Source organism: Macrotis lagotis, chromosome X (assembly GCF_037893015.1).
Source record: "Macrotis lagotis isolate mMagLag1 chromosome X, bilby.v1.9.chrom.fasta, whole genome shotgun sequence".
NCBI lineage: Eukaryota > Metazoa > Chordata > Mammalia > Peramelemorphia > Peramelidae > Macrotis > Macrotis lagotis.
In genome coordinates, this window is record NC_133666.1 from 242,669,311 (window position 1) to 242,687,901 (window position 18,591).

At 36.1% G+C, this 18,591-nt stretch overlaps 2 protein-coding genes across 2 annotated transcripts; one reads left to right on the forward strand and one right to left on the reverse strand.

The window, feature by feature from the left end:
* Positions 1 to 922: 922 nt before the first annotated feature.
* On the forward strand, positions 923 to 8,236 carry BTF3 (basic transcription factor 3). Its single transcript, XM_074199420.1, has 6 exons — positions 923 to 1,059; positions 1,459 to 1,527; positions 4,905 to 5,018; positions 6,317 to 6,518; positions 7,132 to 7,188; positions 7,910 to 8,236. Exons 2-6 carry the CDS (start codon positions 1,459 to 1,461, stop codon positions 7,954 to 7,956), a joined length of 489 nt encoding a protein of 162 aa, XP_074055521.1. The 5' UTR covers positions 923 to 1,059; the 3' UTR covers positions 7,957 to 8,236.
* A 2,142-nt stretch (positions 8,237 to 10,378) lies between these two features.
* LOC141499000 (low-density lipoprotein receptor class A domain-containing protein 1-like) lies at positions 10,379 to 17,998 on the reverse strand. Its single transcript, XM_074201985.1, has 5 exons — positions 17,950 to 17,998; positions 13,983 to 14,105; positions 11,715 to 11,858; positions 11,499 to 11,621; positions 10,379 to 10,580 (listed from the first exon to the last, which is right to left on the reverse strand). The coding sequence occupies exons 1-5, from the start codon at positions 17,996 to 17,998 to the stop codon at positions 10,444 to 10,446; spliced, it is 576 nt and encodes a 191-aa protein (XP_074058086.1). The 3' UTR covers positions 10,379 to 10,443.
* Between the last annotated feature and the right edge of the window lie 593 nt (positions 17,999 to 18,591).

The following is an 18,591-nucleotide window of genomic DNA, read 5'->3' on the forward strand; positions in this document are numbered from 1 at the left end:
CACCTTAACAGCAACATGGGGTGATGATCAACTTTGATGGACTTGCTCATTCTATCAGTGGAACAATCAGGGACAATTTTGGGCTGTCTGCAAAGGAGAGTGCCATCTGTATCCAGAGAAAGAGCCGTGGAGTTTGAACAAAGTTCAAGGACTATTTCCTTTAATTTAGAAAAAAAAACCCTGATATTTCATTGTCTGATCTTGTTATCTCTTATACTTTGTTTCTTCCTTAAGGATATGATTTCTCTCTCATCACACTCAATTTGGATCAATGTATACCATGGAAACATTGTAAAGACTGACAGATTGCTTTCTGTGGGGGGGTGGAGGAAAGGAAGTGAGATGGGGGGAAATTGTAAAACTCAAAATAAATGAAATCTTTAATAAAAAAATAAAGTTATTCAAAATTTTATGCATTTAAAATTATTACTCTAAATTTTATGCATTTTAAATTATTATTTTAATTTTATGCATTTAAAAGTATTATTCTAAATCTTACGCATTTCAAATGATTATTGCGAGAAGGATTCCTAGGCTTCTCCAGAATTCCAAAACGGTCTGGAATGTTAAAAAAAAGTCAAGAAGCCTAAGTTTAGGGTTTGAGAATCTTAAAAGTGGCAGCAGCAGCAGCAGTAGGAGCAGCCCCGCCTAAAAGAAAGGTCACGGCCGCGGGGGGACGGGTCTCCGGGCCGTGCGGGTGGGCGGTGGGCCGAAGGTGGCGAGCCCCCGGGACTGCGCCTGCGTAGAAGCCGAGGCCCACCGGCCGCATGCTCTCGCGCCATCCCGCAGCCGAGCGTCACAAGGTGGGAACCCGGCCAACCCCGAGGCTGGAGGGGGAAGGGGCGAAGGGAAGGTGCTGCGCGCGCCGCAGAGCACGGGGCGGAGCCGTTTCCTTGCTCCCGGAGGTGGGCCGGGAAGTGGCCGGACGTCACTTCCGGCTTCCTCTCTGGCTGCCATCTTGGTAACCCGCGTGTGTTCCCCTGTCTCCGGCTCTTCTCCCTGCGACCCCGCGAGTGCTAGCCCCGGGCATCTGCGCTGCTCCGTTTTCGTTCCGGCAAGGTACAAAAGGGCGCGGGGCCGGGGGTCTGGGCGGACGGCGGGCCGGGGGAAAGCGCCCGGAAGCGCGGGCTGAGGCGGAGCGGGGAGGGAGGAAGTGAAGCAGGGGAGGGAGCCGGGGCGCCGGGCAGGCCGAGCGACCGAGCGGGGCGGGGGCCCTGCGCAGCCCAGCCATGTTGTCCCATCCCGCGGCTCGGGGCGCGGCGGGGGGAGACCCGGAGCCGCAGGTGACGCGCGGGCGGCGGCCCCCGGGGGAGCCTGTGGGCTGCGGGCGGGGAGGGACCTCCGGGGGAGATGGCTGCGGCCCCGGGGCCCGGCCGCAGAGAAGCCTCGGGCCCCGGGCCGGGCCGGGGGAGGCGCCAGGAGGCCGCAGCTGACGGACGCCTTCTTCTGCCTTTATAGATGAAAGAAACGATTATGAACCAGGAGAAACTTGCCAAGCTGCAGGCGCAAGTGCGCATCGGTGGGAAAGTAAGTTCAAGTGCGCTGCCACTTTGCTGAGAAGTCAAGACCCCAGCGCACTCGTTAATCCACGTCTGCATTGTACATTGAAAGAAAACTAGTAAGGGGACACGAGTTCAAATAGAAATCTGACTTTTGGGAAGCACCTGTTTCTCCAACCTTAATTTAGTCACTCCCCAATTGATAAGCCCTTAATAAATGATTACTTGATGGAACCGTGGTCAAAATCTTCCTAACTGCACAAGTCTTTGATAACTAATTGTTGGAGGTCAGGAGAGAGAGCTGGATATACCATTGAGATGTGTCAGCTTTGTTTTGGGAAGGAGAAAGGATAACCTAATAGGAAAAGAGAGAACTGCTATACCATTTTGGAAGAGGAAAAATATATATCAATCCCTTTCTAGGAAGATTAAGTTTTGATAATTTTACTTTAGAGATATAGATAAAGTGAAAGATTGACAGGTTTTACTCTCTGCTTTGACTTTGCAATCTTGGCTTCTAACCCAACACCTACCCCTTTTATTCTCCTAATAACACTTTAATTCTCTAAACTGGTCATAGTTAGTAAAATAAAAATTATAATAATCATACATTTCTGGTACATTTTTAAGTTTTCCAAAGTTGGCATATAATGAACATTTCAATTTTGGCTAACTATGTAATATTCTTTAATTTTGTGATCTGATTGGTCTTGTATAGGGATTTCTTCCTATAAATCCAACAACCATTCCTGTCAACCCCTAGTCTGCTCTTGTTGTCCATTAATTTGCCAATTAGAGCTCATTTTACATTTCCCTTGACATTTTTAGAAAACAAAGAAACATTGATTATATTAATTTTGTCATAGTGACAAGGAGTCCCTACTTCCTCCTTTTAAAAGTTTATATTATTTTGGACATTTAAGATTTAATGGATCAAGAACTGGAAGTCAGGGTTAAAGTAAGTTCAGTGTTATCTCTGGCCCATAGAGGCTTTGATCTTATTATTAACATTATTAATTATTAGCAATACCCTACACCAATAAGGTTCAGACTAAAATCTGTATATGTATTGTATATGTGTAAAACCAGATGGTTCACAAGTGAAAGATTGACAGGTTTTACTCTCTGCTTTGACTCTGCAAATTTGGTTTCTAACCCAACACCTACCCCTTTTATTCTCCTAATAACACTTTAATTCTCTACACTGGTTATAGTTAGTAAAATAAAAATTATAATAATCATACATTTCTGGTACATTTTTAAGGAACTGATCTTGCAAGTTTAATTTGATCCAGGATCATTTCTTTTTTCTTAGATATTTTATTCTGCATCTTTTATAAAGGCATATTATGGAATTTATAACCACACCTGCCAGATTATTTTACTATCTGGGCCTTTATTTAGGAGAAGAGGAAAATTGATGGATTGTTTAACTCAGTTTCAGGACCAAAAATCTAAAGGGGAAGTTTTCAAATGATTTGTAGCTTCTTTGTTTTTGACAGTAGTACCACAGTGGGTGATTCTGCTTTACAAATTCACTGGACAGAAATCTATCCACCTTTAATTAACAACTTATTAGTATTTAATGATAAAGTTGCCAATAGAACAGTGTCTGTTCTTAGTATGACTTTCCCAAGTTTTGTGCTGTAGGATTGTTTTAAAATCTGTCAGCAAAGACAGATGGTTGTATGTCTTATGACATAGTTCAGAATTGTATTTAGTCTTAAGCAATGAGTAGTGTGATGGACTTTGAATTTAATGATTTGTTCTTGATCCTTGCATGCTGAAACTTGTATATACTAAGGTCAACACCTACATATTAAAGATTGGTTGCATTTTGCACTTTTAGCAATTATAAGCTAGGTGTGGCCTTTGTGCCTCTGAGAAAATTGGAATCAGATTTATTTATTTTTTATGGGACAGAGTTTGAGTGTTCTTATGCCATGATTCCATTATGTTTTTAGGAGTGAATACTTTTCTGTGCCTTTTGATGGACAAAATTAACTTTGAGGAGAAGATGCAATGAGAAAAGTGAAGGGTTTTCAATATTGTTTATTGGGATAATTATTATAAAATGGTAGTCTTGATGAGTGATTTTAAAAATGGGTATATTCAATAAATATGGAAAGGTAAATTTCCAGACTTTTAGAAGGATAATGATCTCTTATTTTAAGGGAAGATGAGATATTAATAGTAGCTGATTTTTTTTTATGTTTGAGAAAATGTAAAGACTTGAGCCAGTTCTTTTCCAGAAGCATCATAAAGCTAACATTTTTAGTCAGTTAGTTCAGGGTTTTTTTTTTCTTGTTTATTTACATAAATAAGACTTTATGTCAGGCATTGTATGATGCATATAAAAAATACTACTTTTGCTCTAAAGACTGTGTTCTTTATGGTCAAAGGAAACAAAATGGCATTGCTTAAGCTTTTGTGTCCTCTGCCAAGTTTAATCTGAGCCACAGTTTTGAGCTCTAGACTACCTAGCTCCTTTGAGACCTATCTGCAATAATAATGCCCTAGCATAAAATAGGTATTAGATAATAGTTATGCCAATACCAAGTCTTCTACCAAAAAGTTTCCATTTTTCTACTGGAATTCTCTAACTAACCCCATAACACTTAGTAAAAAATGTTTTTAGAGTCAGGAAATAACTTGTCCAGTATGACCTTTCTTTCCTTTGGTTATCACTGATCACAGATGTTCCCAATCTGAATAATTGAGGGGACCTGGTGAAAATGAAGCAAAGAATTGAAGTGGCAATGCCTTTTGGCCATAATATAACTGTTCAATTATTAAGTAGGGTTTTGAGAGTTGGAAATCTGCAAATAACACATTTTTAGAATTTAATAATTAGTGTTTTGAAAAATGCTTGAATATCTTTGCAAGATAAAATAGGAATTTCCCATATTTGCCTATTTCGTTTAAGATTTTATTTATTGTGTTTACTAGCAGATTTCTTTTTTATTCCATTGTGAATGTCCCAGTGTAAGAGTACTTTTAAAAGGTCGTTTTTTTTCCCCTAAATTTTTAGAATCAGGTGACCTATGCAAAGCACAGAGATGTTAGATATTTGGAACATTGCTTTCTCTAATTAAAACATAATTATTGAACAGTTGAAAGCAAATTCTAACCCAAGACCATAAGTCTCTGCCTGTGGTCAGAATGGTACTGGGTTAATAGGACAAGGATTTTCTCTCTTTGAGAAATTTTCCCAAAAGTACCTTTTGCTCCTGTGTTTGTTCTTATTGTCAATAAATTTATATGGTTGAAATAGTCTACTTTATATGTAGGTCTCCCTTACCCTCGATATTTTATCTTTTTGATTACTTTGTTGTTAAGTCTCTAAAAAAGGGAAAAGGACTTAATTCAAAGATGACTTTTATGATAATTTTTTTCCCCTCTTAGGGAACTGCTCGGAGAAAGAAGAAGGTGGTTCATAGAACAGCTACAGCAGATGATAAGAAACTTCAGTTTTCCTTAAAGAAACTAGGAGTAAACAATATCTCTGGTATTGAAGAGGTAATTTTAGTAAATTTTGGCTTAATTTTTTCCTTTAAAATGATTGACAACACAGAATTTTTATTGTTTCACTTCAGAAATATGATTTAATGGAATATTCGTTTTTGCCCCTGAATGGGGTAGAAGGGAGAATAATTGCTCAGCCTATATAGTCCCTTCAGGAGATAGTTAATGCAGAATTGAGCTATTAATCTATTCGTATGCTGATACCGATTTGGCTTTTTCTGTCTGATCTTTTAATTCAAGTCATTGTTATTTTTGACCCAGTATGGGTAAGTGAATTATTAAGATTTAAATATTTTTCTTTCCAAATGTGGAGAGATATGTAAATTTCCTGGATAATTCTAAAAGAGAAGAAATGCTAGATACATACCCCATCATCCAGTTTTATGGTTCTTTTTAATAACAAGTTTTCTACTCCCTTTAAAATTTTGTAGTTATAGAATACTAAGTTACAACTTACTATTGTAGTAAGTATTAACTGTGAATTGAAATATTAGGCATTGTTTTCTTTATGTATTTTCTTATTACAAAATTGGGAAGGAGGGATTTGACAATCAAGACAAGAGTTGGAGTGCCTAAATTTAAATGACTTTTTTCTGTTTGCAAAATAGGTTGAAGTAGGTTAAAAGTCCTTTCCACTGACTGGTAGGCTTCTAGGTGGGATTAATTTAATAATAACTTAAATTTCCAACTTGGTATAACTTGTTACAAAGTATCTTACATATATTACCTTAGTTCCCATCTGTAAAATCCCCTTATGTTTCAACCTTACTCTTTCTATTTTTTCCTAGATAGAACTATCTTTCTGAAGTTGCATAAGACCTCCATTTCCCCACTTAGCAGAATTTTATGTATAGGACGCTAGAGGGGGAAAAAACTAAGCAGCCATTTCACTCCTACAGGTTATACACCTAATATTATTAATTGATTTATTTAATATTTAATAGGTAAAACTGTTGGTAGGATGAGGAGTTTATTTCCTAGGAAATGCTCCAATAAGTCAGGTGGTTTTTAGAGTCAACTTCATGTGTTTATAACACTATGATTTTATTATAATGTATTGGCGGAGTTAAAAAAACATTGCTGATTGGGGAAATGCTGTATGTGTTGAATGTAAGGTAGTGGCTGTTGAATTTGTTTTCTGATTAAAGTTTAACTAGGAAATTCCATATATTAGCTCATCTGTTTTAAGAGAGCCATCCTTAAAATTAGAGGTTTTGTTTTGTTGGAATAAAAGTTTTAATGTTTTAAATTGGGCATTCCTAACTTCCCCCCCCCCCTATTTTTTTTAACAGGTGAATATGTTTACCAACCAGGGAACAGTGATCCACTTTAACAACCCTAAAGTTCAGGCGTCATTGGCAGCAAACACTTTCACTATTACAGGCCATGCTGAGACAAAGCAGCTAACAGAAATGCTTCCCAGTATCTTAAACCAGCTTGGAGCTGACAGTCTGACTAGCTTAAGAAGACTGGCAGAGGCTCTGCCCAAGCAACGTAAGTTACTAATTATACTGGGAATGTGGGTATAGATTTTAAAATCCTCCCAAAGCAATATAATGGACCTAAACTTCAAGGCAGGGACCTGTCTTCTTAAAATTTTGATTATGAAATGATTTCTAAGTAAATACCCTTTCCCCCTAAAATGTAATAGGTTCAATCTTTACTATGCCATATTTCCACTTTGATATAATATTAGGTTTTTTTTCATATTTTATTCATTGGAATTTGAAGGAAAAAATTATTTTACATGTTTAAACTCTAGAAATCACTAACTATGGGTATATTTAATAATGTTTAATATAAATGAAATCCCAAGCAATAATGTGTTGTAATTTCTCTGTAATTATTGGTAATTGTCATTGGAGATTTAAAAAATTAACAATTGACATTTCATCAATTTATCTTTTACTATTTGTTGAGTATCCACTAAATGTAGGATTCTTCTAGTTTCTGTTCATAGGAATAGGGTGAATAACCTTTGGATAGAAATTAGCATTATCCTACATTTAGTGGAACTACTTTGTTATTTGTTGTTAGTGCTGTATTATTTGTTGAAGGAAGACTGAGAAAATGTGGGGTAACATTTATACTCTATATATTATTGCAGCTGTCGATGGAAAAGCACCACTTGCCACTGGGGAGGATGATGATGATGAAGTTCCAGGTAAGATTCTCTACTTGTTGAAGATTTTATAGTTTATTCACATCAGAGTAAAAGATAATAGACAATTTAGCATTAGCTATTTGTACTTATATTATTTTTTCTATCAGAAAAAAATGTAAGAGTCCATGTAAGGCATATCCTTGTGGGCTGTGTTATGGTTTATTTACAAAAAAAAATTATAACCTTGTTTGAATGAATTGAAAGAATGACTGTTTTTTTTACAATACAATATACATTCATTTTTATTAAATTTCATAAATATTTCAAATAAAATATTCTTAGCACTTTAATACAAGAGAACTGTCAGAATGTCCCAAGTGACCCATTGAACCAGATTTTGAGAACTGGATATTTAGCTGATCATTAATTACTAAGGATTATAACTTTCACAGGTTACTTCAGTGTCTAAGAAGTTCAAAAAAACCCTTTTTTTTCTTTTAAATTAACTTGCATGCCTAGTGGTTTTTTCTTCATAGTAACCAATGTATTGCCCAGTTACAACTCTTGTAGAATGATAGCTTCTTGAGTTGCAATATTTCCATTGTTAGCAATAGGTGTTTTCATGTTTTATGCCTATGCCCAAAGAGACTAAATTAACTCGAATAATGCTGACTTGGATTGTATCTTCTATAAATTATTTTTAGATGTGCTTTGGAAGTTATTTCTTAACTTCATAAGACTTAAAAATTCATTTAGAAAAATTTCATTTCTTTTTTCCTAGATCTCGTTGAGAATTTTGATGAGGCTTCTAAGAACGAGGCAAACTGATTTGAGCATCAACTTCTGAAAGTTAAAACTTGAAAGTTATATGGAGCTGCTATTTTATATCGTGTGACTGCTTTTTTTCTTTTTCTTTTCCTTTTTTCTTTCGGTTACTGTTTTTGTTTATGGATCTAGAGATTTAGATCTCTAATATTTTGAAGCCCGTTGGACATTGCAGCTCTTTTCATTTATTGCTTATACACAATTCATTCTTTGCAGCCTAACTATGCTGAACAGGCCTGGAATTAAAATTAGGAAAAAAGGTCAATAAAATCTTTACCTAGTATATGTTGATTTGATTTTATTGGTACTGTAATTTATCTGACTATGTTCTTTATAAGTTCAAATCAGATTCTAGTATGTTTTAGCAAAATTAGGACATTTTTTAAATGCCACTAAATTTAGATAGTTGGAATGGTTTTTATGAAGAGGATGAAAGAAAAAATATTGATTGGTTTGAAGTTTGAGATAAAACTTTGTTCTTTTCCCAATGAATGAAGCAGGTAAAACAAAATGGATTAGGTCACATTTACCTCTTATGTGTCGAAATTTATGTATATAGAAATAAGAATATTTTCAATATGTTCTTTTGGAAAGGACATAGCAAAATTTTTTTTGGAAATATGCATAAAAGTAATTACCTAGTTCCATTTTGTGGTAAAGTAGCTTGATCATATTTTGAGCAAGATTCATAAATTAACATTATTTGAACTTTTTAACTCTTCTAGTGTTTTTATCGAACTGATGGCTTTAAAAATTTATCTCCTGTTTAACTTCAAATGGTTGTAATAGAAATACTTAAAAATTTAAGATCTGAGTCTTTTGGCCTGGAATAATAATTTAATGTCACTAGTAATTTTGATAAATTATTCCTAGTTCCAAAATCACCCATTTAATCTTTTTAAGCATAACATACTAAGTAATTCCTGAGCAGTTTAGATCCTTTTTGATAAAACTTGTCTATCTAATCTGTGAACTTTTGTATTTACTGTTGTGAGTTGTCTTGGGGTAGGGGGAAATGGGATAGGGGACAATATTGGGTTTTTTTTGGTTTTTGGCTTATGTTCTAGCAGTTTTAAAGTTAGAAAAATCTCCAGCTTATTTTAGAATCCAGAGGAGGTATCCTTTGTATTTAGATGCTTTAAAGATATTACTTGTCTTTATCTAACCTGTATATAAATTTTACTGGTAAGCTATAAATTACTTGATAACTCTGGGTATATGAGCTTTTACAAATTATTCCTTTCCTAGAAACTTGAAAATTATTTATGATTTATAACAAGTTTGTGGAAAGGATATTTCCTTTCTAAAAATCTAAAGGGGTTAAAAAATAACTGCCTAAAAATAGCTTCCTGCATAAGTTGTCTGTCTGCTTTAGTCAACAAATATTTGAAGACCTACTGCATCCATGACTGCAAGCTGCCACCTATTCTCAACCTAAAAGCAATAATTATCCCAACAAATTTAGCTCCCAAATTAGTAGGTATCAAAATGTCACATTTTGTTAAATCCAGAATGATTCTTGTGTCTTTCGCTTTATATTGTTTAGTCACATATATGGAATGCCAGTTGAGGTGTATAATTGCAGTTTGAATTTTTTTTTAATTTAAATGAAGTTTCGGCTAACCTTGCATCTCTCAACTTCCATCTATAAGTAAGTAAGAGTAGAATGATATGTAGTGAATCAAAGGGATATTGAATATAATTCATGGTCGATTTTGTTGCCAAATCATGACAAATTGTTTCAGAACAATTAGCAGCAGTTGACTGCCCAAATATAGACAGTACCCTCATGCTGTCCAAGGCCCTGCTGCAGCTTCATAGGTACTTTTCTAAATAATTGTGCTATTCTTTTGATGGTACTGTGAATAGCTAATATTTTATGGTGACTGTTGTGTTACCCCTCACAAATTGGATTGTCACAACCCATTCAAAATACACGTACCTTTAGAAAGCCCTTCTGAATTGAGTAGTTCTAGGAATTTAAGACTTGCCAGATTAGTTGGGCACATAAATAGTTTGGAGCTAAGAGTCAAGAGGGGGGCCTAGGTTCAGCTCTAGTTATTATTTCATGTTCAGTATATTGCACTTTGTTTGGATTTTGATTCCTAATGTCTAGAATTAGAGATTTGGTCTATGAATCTTAAGGTTCTTTCAGCTTTGTCAGAGTCCTATGCATCTGTGACATTTGGTGTGCTTCTCAGGTTAGTAAATTATTTTCTTTGGGACTAGCTCTAGTTTCTGTTTGGATTAGCCTGGCTGTATATGGAATTGGTTGAACACTTTTGCTTAACTTGTTATTTAGCAGATAATAATCTTGTTAAGGACTAAGTCTTGGTGCTGGAATCTATTGCATTTTTCCAATAGTATGTTGTACTCTATGGCCTGGGTCAAATGTTCATGAAGTGATCCAGTAGTTAAAAATCAGACACATGTTGTATTTTTCATTTAAACTTCAGTTTTCTACCATCCTAGATGAGTGGGATTAGTCTTCTATGCACATGTGTTTTCATCACTCCAGTCAGCACAATCCTGTATACCATCTTTGCACCGTGCTTTGGGAATGCAGTCACAGTCGGCAAAGAAAACTGTATTGCACCTCCAGCCTGAACAGGTTGGGCACTGCAGTCCTGTAGATAATTGGTTTATTTTAAAATGTTTGTCCATTGTTCAAGTAGGACTCCACTACTAAAGACTGGGCTTTAAAGAGAGCCAAAAAAGGAATAATATCGCTGAGATTTAGGGTTTGTTAGCAAAATCTAACTGTAATTGTTTGCCAAGTGTATACTTTAGGGTAAAATAATTTGTGTTATGAGCAAAAAGCTAAGTTGAAGACTATAGTTCAACCTAAGAAGTGTCCTTATTTATTATAAAAATAAGGAAAAACTAAATTTTAATAGACCTGGGAAGAGGAACAAACAAGTGTTCTTTGTTTTTAAAAGCTTTTAACCATCAAAGTAGCTATGTTCTACCTGTGTCAATTCCCAAATAAATTATTCTAAATTATTATCTAAATTATTAATTTCCATGGAATTTGGAATGTTTTGCAAATTCAGATTACATCATAATGGTGTCAAGACTAAAATGGAACTGCCTTATTTTGTTATGACTTGAGCTTTTTTTTTAAACCTTTCCAGAAGAGTTGAAAGTTTCTGTTCAGTCATTAGCAGGCATTTAATAATCTTTACAGGAAGTTTTTGGGGAAAGGGAGGAATGAGGAGTGGTAAAAGCAACAATACATGATAGGAAAATGAACCTATAAACTGAGACTATATCTTGAGTTCAGGTTCAAAAAGAGGGGAGTGGCTTACTCAGTTTTTGGCTCACATCCAGCCCTTGTCCTAATCTCTTTTACTAACTAAACTGACTGAACTGGCTTCTTGGCTGTATCAATTTGCTTGGTTCATCTGTTCACTTATGTCAACTTGACAATTTGAGAATAGAAACTTCCGAGTAAGGTTTCTAGGGTGTGTTGGAGTTTGAATAAATGGGTAGAACTCTATTGGCCTATTGATAACAGATTAAGCATCTTTGTTCATTTTTTTTACCTGATTCATCTGAACAGTCTCCACAGTCATTCTTCATGTCGCAGACTTTGTCTATATAAGTCCATGACTTCTGGTTAGGACATTTAAATAGCAAGTTTTGAGGTAGACTGCTGGGTGTTTGACCTGTTTCAGACAAAGTTATTAATTCTAGGGGATGAAAATTACTTAGTGATTAACAGCAAATATACTTCAACATAGGTTTTTGTATCCTCTTACCACAATATGCTATGGATTCATCTTCTCCATGACTGCAGTCTAGCTTTCTATTACAAAGTAGGGATGGTGGTAAGCAGGTGGTGAGATCATCACACAAAAAACCAAGCTTCTTTGAAGCTGTTTGACATTGACGGTATGATGGGCCTAAAGAAATTGTAAAAAAGCATTACTGGCTAACATCTTTGAGTTAGTATTATATAGTTAGTAATAATAGTTATAATAGTAGTATAATAATAGTAATAATAATATTCTATACATTGAAGTCTAAGAACCCAAGATTACTGTCATATACTGCCTTTGTGCAGTGTCTGACACATTTCCTTGTAACTTGTATGTACACACAGAGCTGCTTAGTCAGATCTCAGAGGATCTTAGACCTGGAGTTGAAAGGGCTATCTCTTCCAAATCCTTCATTTAACATTATCTTGGGTTCAAGGAGGTTAAATAATTTGCTGATTGTCACATAACGATGGACAGAGTAAAGCTTGATCTAGGTCTTTTGATCAGTTATCTTACTATTATACTTTTTTAATTTCCCTTTTTCTCTATTCAAAGTCTATGGGGTTTTGTTTTTAGCTTATAAGACTCCAATAGTACTTAGAGCTCAATAAATGGCTGGCTTTATTTTGTCTGAGCTAGGACCCCAAAGACAGTAATGTGTAACTTAACATGTCTGTGTCTTTGGGCTCCAAAAGGAGTAGAAATACCAAACTTGGAGGGTTATTATGAGCATCAAGTACTTTGGACACTTGTTATTTTTCAATACTTGAGGCTCCATCTGCCATCTTGAAGTATGATGATAATCATTGGGAATGTTCAGGATATCTGGTTCAAGGTTTGCAGACTTGGTGAAAGATTTGTTTTCTATCTTTGGTTTGATTCGACATTTAAAATACAGAGTACCACAGCTTAGATTTCTTAGGTAAATGCTCATTCCCATTTTATTGTATTGTTGTGTGTCTTCCACAATAACTTGGCCCTTAGTAGGACATTGAATATTTGTTCATTGATCTGTTGATTGATTCTTAGAGATAGAAGTACTTAAGCTAAAATAGTAAGCTCTGAATCAGTCTTCAATAATACTAAAAATCTGTTCTTGGGCAGCTAGGTGGCGCAGTGAATAGAGCACCTGAGTTCAAATCTGGCCTCAGACACAATAATTACCTAGCTGTGTGGCCTTGAGCAAGCCACTTAACCCCATTTGCCTTGAAAAATCCTAAAAAAAAAATCTGTTCTTCTGTTAGGCTCCATAGTATTCTATTGCTAAAGCAACCTACATTTACTAAGGTCAGAAGTTAGATGACCCTGGTGCACACTCATCCATTCCTGCATAGGGCTATAACAAACCCTTTGAATTCTCCTTGAAATATAAGGAAAAACATTACCCAAGCCAAAGTAGTGCTTTAGAAGTAGGCCTAAAAATATTCTGCAAAGTCTTTGCAGGAAGCTGTTCTAAAAGTATCAGCAGTTTTGCCTGCAACTACAGGTTTGCTAACTGAACAAGATAATGATTTTACTTATTTTCTGTTCAGAAATTGCAACTTGGGAAGTTAACAGTCCTTAAGCACTAGCCAAAAAAAATTATTAAATTGCACATCTTATTCTGAAACATTGTTTTATTATATTAATAAATTGCTTTGGATCAATCTATATTTGGTTATGTGCATACAGTAATAAGTTCCCTTGGGGATTGAGTAACATTGGAATGTGTGGAGGTATCTCGTGCTCCAGTGGATTGAATGCTAGGCTTGGAGTTGGGAAGACCAAAGTTCAGATATGCCCCTAGAGATAAATTGTGACCTTAGTAAGTCCCTTGATTTGTGTTTGCCTCAGTTTTCCCAATAGTAAAATGGGATAATAGAGCTTGCCTCCCAGTGATGTGAGAAAAAAAATGAGATAATAGTTATAAAAATAATTAGCATATATATAATTCCTTCTCCAGATTTCTAGCCCAAGATGGGGCTGCTAATGTGCTCCTGGGAGTATATCATAATAAGAAATCTAGGCTAATTCCTCAGATATCACTTGGGTTTTAGACATAGAATGGATTTACTTCAGGACACATGTTGCAGTCTTTCCATATCTTATATATGACATTAGATTTAATTCCTAAGATTTACAAAACTTCCCTCTTTATCCTCAACATCCATATCTAATTGTTACCTACTCCCCAAAGGGACCCCTTCCTTTGTCCTCCTGAACTCCCATACTCCACACACTTGGCTGACAATCAGCCAGCCCTTTCATCATGCTGCATGAGATACATACTTGTAGGTTTCATAGGTATTCCAAAGATAATTGAAAGACCCAGGACAGCTGCAATGCTGCCAAGCACAAGGAAGGCCACACAGGAAATGAAGAGGCATCTCCTACTGGGAAGGTATCGGTTTTCTGTCACATACACAAACAAGATAATATTTTCATTGCTCCAAAGGCAGACACTTGCCACAGGGTTATTACCAATTTGTGAATGTTCTTCCCATTTAAAGATGACTGGATCCCAATTAGAAGTCAAAAATCAAGTCCTCTCCCCTTGCCCTCACTTCCCCCCCCCACATTTTATGTGCCTTATAATGCTCTTAAAAGCTTATTTGCAAGGGTAGTTTAATCAAGAGTTGACACTTTCCTCTGATGTAGCTTCTTTTCTGTGACTAATTTTCGTCTACACCTCTGGGGAAGCAGAGGGAAGTCTACCTTAATTATTACTTCATCCCCTCCAACTGATGGATTAGAGAATATTTCTGCAGCAATTGACATCCATTCTCATTCCCAAACCCTCCAAAAAAAAAGTGATTGACAAACATGAACAATTTGGACAGTTTGTCACATTTTGTGCTGCTGCTTGGGCTCAATATTTTGTATCAGCCAGTGTAAGTGACATCCTATGGCATCTGTAGTGTGCTATAGAACCTTAGGGAAGGGGGGAAGGATAGAAACCCCTTTTAATCGTTTATACATTAAATAGTTAATATATGGTAAATTTAGGTTTACAAAGAACGTATGTACTATACAATTAATATATTTTGAGATTTAATACAAAAACTACATCAAATAAGCTTCTTAGAATCAAGACCTTGCCTCATTAGTCCTAGTAAAATGGTTGTTAAGTCATTTCAGTCATGTCCAACTCTTTGTGACTCCATTTTCTTGGCAGAAATAATAGTTTGCCATTTCCTTCAGCTCATTTGATAGAGGAGAAAACTGAAGCAAACAGGGTTAGGTGATTTGCCCGGGGTTATACAGTAAGTCTGAGACCAAATTTAAACCAGGTCTTTCTGATTCCAGGCCCAGTGTTCTATCTACTAAACAACCTGGCTGCCCTGAATAGCCTATATAAGGAAGTATTTTTAATACGTATTCCTTGAATAACAGTCATAGAGCACATAAATTGATTAGTGATTGATCACTTGATTGTGATATACTTTAGGGGAGCTTAGACTGTAGATTCTCAGAGATTCCTAAGTTGAAAGGGACCTCAGAGGCCATCTAACCTAACCCACAACTGAATGAATATCTCTAAGGCACATCTGACAAGTAGTTACTGCTTTAAGACTACCAAGAGGGTACCATTCTACTCTTGGACATATCCAATTGTCAACCTAATTTTGCCTCGATATAGTTTCTACTCACTGTTTTTCAATATTAACTACAAGGTCAAACAGAAAAAGTCTTAATCTTTCCATAGTTTTTAAAATTCTTGTTAACTATCACACTCCCTTGTTTTCAAAATATCCCCAATTCTTTAATTCTCATATGTTAGTACCTATATCTCCACCAAAATTATTAGATTGTGGATATTTCTATTTGTACATGTCATTTCCCTTAAGAAAATATAACCTCTCTGAGAGGAGAGCCTGGTTTAAGTTGTCAGTAAGCCTCTATTAAGCATCTAGTCTTAGATCTGAAGTCAGGAAGACTTATCTTCCTGAGTTCAAATTTGGCCTCAGACTTTCTGTGACCCTGAGCAAATCATTCAAATCCTGTTTGCCTCAGTTCCACCATCTTTAAAATGAACTGGAGAAGGGAATGGTAGACCATTCCTGTATCTGCCAAGAAAACCCCAAGTTAGGGTCAGGAAGAGTCAGACATGACTGAAATGGCTGAACAACAACAAAGGTGGTATGTAGACTGCTGGGCCTGGAGTCAGGAAGACTGAAAACAACAGCAAAAAACAAATACTAAGCACTGTGCTAGGATTTCGGCATGCAAAAAAAGGGCAAAAGATAGTCCCCTGCTCTCACTATCTAATGGGGAGGGACATCATGCAAACAGCTATGTACAATCAAGCTGTAGTCAGGCTTTTAAAAACTGCAAATAATCAGAGCCTCTAGGTATTATTATGGGGGGCTTAGGGTAGAGGAAAGCTTCCTGTATAAGCAGCAAGATCTGTAGGCAGGCATAGGGGACTGATGTATCCCTACTACATGGGGCAACACTTGGCAGAGGAGGTGCTTAAAATTGCTTATTGATTTAGAGAGCATGGTATTCTGGACTGACTAACTGGGTCTGTGATATCCAGTGTTGAGTAATACTTAATGCTTTTTGCATATATTCTATTATTGTTTCATAACAGTCAGATATTCATTTTTACCAGTGGAAGAATTCCATTCTGCTAATATCTGATTGTCTAGGACCTATCAGGGGAAGTTCAGTCATCTGACAATAGACAGTACTCTTTTTTTTTTTTTGTCTTGCAGTCTGTCTCTTGAGTCTCTTCCCCATCCTCCCTCCCTCTCTCTCTCTCTCTCTCTCTCTCTCTCCCCCTCTCTACCCATCTGTGTCTCTGTCCCTTTCTATCTCTGTCTCTTCTTGTCCTCTCTCTGTCTCATTTTGTCTCTGTCTCCATCTTATGTTTTTCTTTTTTTCTTTCTTTTTCTGTGATTTCATCAGTTTAAGGAATTCCTTATTTGGAAGCTCTCTTCATTGATAATAATTATACAAGATATGTATATCATATGTTCTCAGAGAATTGCCTGGAGAACTAAGAGGTTACACAACCTACTCAAAGTCACTCAGCCAAAGATGGGACTTGAACCCAGATCTTCCTGAATCCAAGGTTGACCTGTTTACCCTACTTATATCATTTTTATCCACATCTTATTCTCCTCAACCCTCAAACCCATGAAAACAAATTAATTTACCTGTAGCATCAAATCTGAGGAAATATCTTTCCCTGAAATGTGCTTTGTGTAAATTAAATCCTCTTCTAAACCTAAATGGAAAGTTAAGCTTCTCTACTTACATGAGGCAACCTTGAATCCTTTAATTTTACTATTCTTTTTCTTTTTGTGCTATTTGTTACAGTACATGTAGGTGATAATTTCTCAACTTTAAGCCCTGGTTGTTGCTATTTGTATGGTTCTGTTGGTGCTTGTGAAAGGTCAGTAGGATTTACTACCTATTTATCACTTATTCAGAGGAGGGCAAGTCAATTTGTGAGTGGGAAGAAACTCTGGTAAATACCTCCCTTCTTGGACTTCCTTTCATTATAGCAGACTCAGATAACATAAGCTCTTAGACACATGTAGGAAGTCACTGTCATACTGTATAGCAGCCCTCTTCAGGGGTGTTGGAAGGATTTAATAATATCTTGTTAAAATGTATTGAGGTATTCAATTGAAAAGTCATATGGTATTATTAAAATAGAATTTTAATTACTGATATCATTTCTAACTAAATGAGTAGTAACAGAGACTATTGTATAAATTAGCAGACAAATGGCAAATCTGTCCTGAGGAAATCCTTTCTGCAAGAGCCTGAAAAAAAATAGAGACTGAGACTCTTTAAAGCTGAGATTCTTAATCTGAAGTCCATTAACTTGTTTGTTTGTTTTTTGTTGGGGTTGTTTTGGGGTTTGTTTTTTTTTAGTTTTTGCAAGGCAATGGGGTTAAATGGCTTGCCCAAGGCCACACAGCTAGGTAATTATTCAGTGTCTGAAACCTGGATTTGAACTCAGGTACTCCTGACTCCAGGGCCGGTGCTCTCTATCCACTGCATCACCTAGCCACCTCTTGTTTGTTTTTAATATAATAATTGTATTTCAAAAAATAGATTTTCTTTGTACCTCAATACATTTTATTATTTGTATTTTAAAACATTATTCTGATGAGTCTTTAGGGTTCACTGAACAGTCAAAGGGGCCAAGATGCAAAAAAGGCTAAGACTTCATATTCTAAAGACTGATCTTCTCATGCTTTACTCATGTCTCACTCAATGACATTCTATGTTTGTGTACCTGCGTCAGAAGCTATTGAAGCTTCAGTATGCTTGGGAGCCATGCCCATGATGCAGAAAATCGCTGTGCTTTGGGGAACCACTGACTCAAAAATCATTTATTTAATACTTACTATGTATCACATACTGCTACATCCTGGCGATACAAAGACAAGAACAAGTCTTTGTATTTAAAAAGCTTCCTAAGTAGATAAGCCTCTAAGTAGATAAAACATGTACATCTATAAGTAGGCATATGTGTATCATATATACATTTATATTTAAAAACATACATATTAGTAAAGACTGACAGATTGCTTTCCATGGACAGGGGAGTAAGATTGGGGGGGGGGGGGGAATTGTAAAACTCAAATAATATCTTTAAAAAAACAAAAAAAACCCAAAACATATATATTATACATGTATTCACATAAACATATACATGTATACCTACACACACATATCTATATACTTCCATACACATACACAACCTAGATATAGACCCATTACACTCATATGCACATATATATATACACACATAAACATATACACATACACACAGATTATATAACATACCTGTGGGCAGCTAGGTGGTGCATCAAGCCTAAAGTCAGGAAAACTCATCTTTCTGAGTTCAAATCTGGCCTCAGACACTTCCTAGGTG